The sequence below is a fragment of the Asparagus officinalis genome, chromosome 3 (genome assembly GCF_001876935.1).
Source record: "Asparagus officinalis chromosome 3, Aspof.V1, whole genome shotgun sequence".
Taxonomy (NCBI): Eukaryota; Viridiplantae; Streptophyta; class Magnoliopsida; order Asparagales; family Asparagaceae; genus Asparagus; species Asparagus officinalis.
Genome location: NC_033796.1, coordinates 19,054,125 through 19,059,517, shown reverse-complemented (window position 1 = coordinate 19,059,517; position 5,393 = coordinate 19,054,125). Strand labels below are relative to the sequence as shown.

General features: G+C 36.5%; 1 protein-coding gene across 1 annotated transcript in view; it reads left to right on the top strand.

Moving 5' to 3' along the window:
- The window catches only part of LOC109834716 (lysine-specific demethylase JMJ25-like), a 22,011-nt gene that overhangs the window by 5,414 nt on the left and 11,204 nt on the right, over window positions 1–5,393 (top strand). Inside the window, exon 7 of the mRNA XM_020402741.1 lies at window positions 152–156. Coding sequence (XP_020258330.1) covers window positions 152–156 — 5 coding nt within the window. The remainder of the gene's footprint in view (window positions 1–151; window positions 157–5,393) is intronic.

The window sequence follows — 5,393 nt, the reverse complement described above, 5'->3', positions numbered from 1 at the left end:
TTGTAATCATGTAGGCGAGACACCTAATGGAATTAGACAGGAACTCTCATCCGGCTCAGAGTTGTACTCCCCAAAGGCACACGAACTAGCAAATAAGAAGACAGATGAAAGCATTCCTTGCCCGCCCCATGAGCTTGGAGGTTGTGGTGATGGTATCTTGAACATGAAATGCCTTTTACCATTTGGTTGGAAACAGAAGACTGATACTGCCCAACCAGTTACTCCCAGTCATGATACATGAGGTTAGTCTTTTCTCTAAATTGTTATCTTACAACTTATGAATGCCATACTTGGATATAGTGGCAGTTCTTAAACTTATGGCAGATGATACTTGGATATACTTGGATATAGTGGCAGTTCTTAAACTTATGGCAGATGATAAATTGGTGGTAATCTCTCTTTGCTGCAGGTTGCATGTTGGATGAAGATCTTGAGTGCTTCTAGGATCACCAGAATAAAAAGTATAATGAAGGAATTTAAGGGTACTGCATCATTCATTAACATTAACATAAAACAATGAGCCAAGAGCTGATTTTATGAAAAAGGCTTTGGTCTGAGGTATGTGTTTTTAACTTGAAGACTGGATGATGAAACATCTTCACCTCATAAAATTTTCTAATGAAATATAGTTTACAGAATATTTCACATTGTCCTTTAAGTTTGTTGTTTAGGCTCAATGTTATATTTGATACCTTGATCTCACTTCCATATGAAACTTATTAATTAAGGCAGTGAATCCCATGTTCAAAAGACATGTCTTGAATGATTACTTTTTTTCATGTAATAAGGATTTTCCATGTGATTTTGCAAACAGCGTTTTCCAGATTTATGCAAGTGATATAGTCAAATGAAACCGGTTGTTAAGTTGCTTAAAGGAGTTATACATTAAAAAGAAATCACGCTGTAGTTTATTTCTTCTTCTTCTCTCTTTTTTTCTTTTTTTTTTGGGTGGGGGTGGGGGGTGGGGGTGGTCAATTCAGGGACAATAGTTTAGCAACTTCTCACGAGTTTAAATGGCTGAAGATTAATAATGACTGATAATCATGAAACAATTGCAATAATAATCTCAAGGAGCCAACTAACAAGTTTTGTCAGAAACAATCTCAACCAACTAGAGTCTTGAGAGATAAGAAAACAACACAGCAATTATTATTGCAATTGTTTGTGGGCGTGGGGGGTTGAGATCTTGAAATAATGAAGGTATATGCGGCTTATGCCAACTAAATTAATCAATTCAGGGACAATAGTTTAGCAACTTCTCACGAGTTTAAATGGCTGAAGATTAATAATGACTGATAATCATGAAACAATTGCAATAATAATCTCAAGGAGCCAACTAACAAGTTTTGTCAGAAACAATCTCAACCAACTAGAGTCTTGGGAGATAAGAAAACAACACAGCAATTATTAGTGGTTTTTCACCCTGTTGCATATCCACTCCCTTAAGTTCCTCCACTGCCTTAATTTCCACTCCACAATCTCCTCCTGAGATCAAACATTTTACACCTTGGATTCAGAGGAAATGCTCCTTCAGTGGTCTACCTCTCTCCATTGAGGTTTTCCTCTCAAAGGAAATAAAAATTTCAACAATCTTGTTGTAGACCTAAATCCAATAACTTTTCTTCTACCCGGTAAATGAGCTGGTTTGCTCATTAAAGCACAAACTGTAATTAAGAGAATTGGAGTTTGCATTGCTAGAATTTTGCAATAGAGTTTAAGTAATGATGGGATTGTTTTTCATCTATGTTACATATGTTACATGAGTACTTCAAATTGGATGTCGTACCCAGTACCCGACACGTAGCCGTACGCGTATTGGAACTCTTTGGATATTTCTGGAATATATGCATACATTTATTCAGGCTTATACTCAATTATATAATACATGTTTTAATTTAAAACAATCCTCATACACTTCTTGGATGTATATTCTACACTTCACATCTATTTCCTATATTTCAATCTTATGTAAATGAAAAAACACTATTGATCTTATTATTAATTTTAATGCATATAAATGCACATAACGCACATATATATAGCTGCGTTCCCGTACCCTGCCTTCTGCAAATTTGTCGTGTTAGTACCCACACTCATACTAGTACTTGCACCCATGCAACTTAGTTTCTCATTGATATTGTCATTGGTGATCACTCACTTTAAATAGACATGACTTGCATGTTGATATCACCAATCAGCTTTTGTGACTGTAGATCCTCTAAAGTATAAGGGAAAGTAGTTAACAATTGAAAGAGTTAGTTGTTTGGAAACTAAAGGAGATTAGTTGGAGTTTAGAAACCAATAAATTGAAAATGATGATAGATTGTGAGATAAAGGTATTGCAGGGGAAACAACAATAATATAACTAAGGGCCTTTGGTATTGCTAGAGCTTATAATAAGTCGATTATAAAAACAATTTATAGAAGCAACTTATAGAAGTTGCTGAAAATAGTTCTTTGGTAATTAAATATCAAAAACTGCTTAAAAAAGCAATTGAGGTGTTTGGTAAAGCTGTACTTAATGGTCATTGTTAAAAGATAAAAGGTATATATGGTATATAAACTTAAGAAAAGCAGAAGCAGCTTTAAAAGCATCCTCAGGTCCCTCTTAAAAGCAGAAGCAGTTTCAATAAGCATGCCAAGAACATTTTCATCAAACACCATTATTGACTACTTCCTGAAAAAAATAAGCAAAAGCACCCTAAAAAAAGCAATACCAACATGCATAGATGCACAATGTTGAACTACAACAGACTGCTTATAATTCTTGTGGTTTGTACTATGGCAAAACATATACTCAATCCAGCATGCACGGATGCACAATGTTTTTTGCATGTCGTTCAGATTGAATATTTTGTGGAGCATGGTCCTGTTAATAACTACCCTTGCTGCAGTATGCATATGATCTAGTTAAGGATTTAATTTTCATAGTGCAATATTGTAAGTAAGCTAATTTTGTGCGCTATTTATGTATTGATGCATCTCCTCCACAGTTGCTCTGCAAGTTTGTCCGGTTTCTCTGAATGCTTCGTATGCATCATCCTAGTGAAAGAGCATAATTTACCTACCTTAGGGTTCAATAAATCTCCGTTAGTTGAACTTATTTGTTCTTTTATCTTCTGAATGCGTTCTGCCTACCATATGGTTATGACTACTACTACCATAACTGATACAACATTGACTTTTTCCAATTCATGTCACAATTTTGGCACGCAAGGGTTTGGAATGTCTAGGACAATGTGGTCCGTTGGTTATAATCTAGCAGGGGATCAGAGGACAGCTGTTCTATCAACATGCTATTTTCTATGTGCTGCTAATGCTACAGGATAAAGGAGGTTTATCTTAGACAGACGCCAACACACAAAAAAAAATTAGTTCGATTAGATGAAAATGAATCCTAGGAAGCCTTCTCACATATATTTGGGATTAAGGCTTTGTTCTTCTTGTTGTTTAGTGCCGCCATCAATTCTATCTTCCTGGTCATAGTTATTCGTTTAGACAGTTCTAATTTCTTCTCAAGCCGATGCATATGTCTCATCATTTGTGCTTTATTCTTAGCTAAATGCTGGAAATCCCCCTTAACTTTGGACGATTATCAGATAATCCCCCATAACTTTCTAAATATATCAGAAAACTCCCCTTAAGTTAGGGTTTTAACTTTTAAGGAGTTATCAAAACCCCAACCCACCCAAAACCCCCAAAAAAATTTAAGAGTTTATCTGGAAATTCCCCTTAGAGCGTAAACCACAGTATTCATCAGTGAAAATATCCCCCTGTATTTTTTTTCTCCCACGAGTGTGAAAATTGCAGTTAACACTGTTTTTTTTTGTGGGTGGGGGGGTGGGGGAGGGGTGGGGGGATAAATTCTTAAAGCTAAAGGAGCTTTAGTGATTACCCCTTAAAACCCCTAACTTAAGGGGGGTTCTTTGATATTTTGAAATGTTACAGAGGGTTACCTGATAATCGTCCACAGTTAAGGAGGGATTTCTGATATTCAGCCTTTATTCTTCTCTAAAGTAAGAGAGCATCTGTTTATTAATGCAGTCCCTGAGGGCCAAAATAATGTGGCAAAATTAACAGGTCAGACCTATAGGCCAACCTCTAGGTAGACCTCGCCGTCCATCATGAAACTATACTACTTTTATCCTGTAACCCATTTTTCTTCTAGCGTCTAAGCAGTAGCATGTACCTTCATGTATTTGATTTGGTGAGGTTGATATCAGCTGTCTCTCAACTGCGTATTGGCTTTTTCACTTGGAACTCAAATCTTTTTGCCGAGGAAGTTCCTTAACAGTTAAAATTGCTATGGATATACGAGACATATCAAAGACTTCCAATATAGATGAACTGCCAAACTGCAAGTTAGGCTTTTTTCCCACCATTTTAGTTGAACGAAAGACCTGAGATTAGCATGTACACCAAAGGGAGCTGTTACACGGAAAACCTGCTTTTTATTTACCATTTGACCATTTTAGTTACTCTTTGAGGTTGGAAATTTGCTCCCATTTGGATTTATTTCTCTTTACTGCTTATTTTGCAAGTGAGACACTTCAGTTGGTAACTGTTGTCGTTACTTAATGCAGACATGCTCTGAAGGTCCAAGACATGTGAGTGGCATAGTGTCTGTATAAAATCTGAACAAAGAAGATGCTAGCAGGAAGGTAAGTAATATGCAATAGCTGTAGACTATAGTCTGAGATGTAAATAAAGTTGATATCCATGAGTACCATATGCTTATCGTCGGACATAAAACTCTTTTGGATGTAGAATGGTAATCTTGGCCAGTCCGGAGCCTTACAAATGTTGTGCTATCATGTGCTAAAGTTTGTATCAAGGGATTTTTGCTAATCGGTGAACTCTTTTGGATGTAGAATGGTAATCTTGGCCAGTTCTCTGAAGAAAATTTACTTTTAGAAGTTCTCTGAAGAAAATTTCTTTTGTGCATCTTATTCCTTCAAGTTTTCTTATTTCTTTGGCAGCCAACTAATTGAAGATAGATTTCTCTGTTATTTGCCAGTTATTTGCCTTCTCAGCTCACTTTATTTGAGACGAAACTGACTCTTAACTGGCAGGATTCATGAAATTTGTTCAATTTCCCGTGGATGCAATTCAGTGATCAGTTTCTCTCTGTCTCCCTCTCTCTGCATCCCAACAGGGGTGCGGTGTTTCGCGAGACGAATTGTGATGAAAAGTTCACACAAAAATGCAACTATCCAATTAGGACTCTGCGTAACTATTAATGAGTATCAGTTCAAAACAAGGCCCGTCCTGTGAACTGGAACAATAACGATCAAACTCCAGCTTTTTCACAAGATCAAATATTCCAGTGACTAGCAAAAAGACTATAACACATATTTATATATATTTCTCTCATCCCTCTCCCCCCCCCCCCC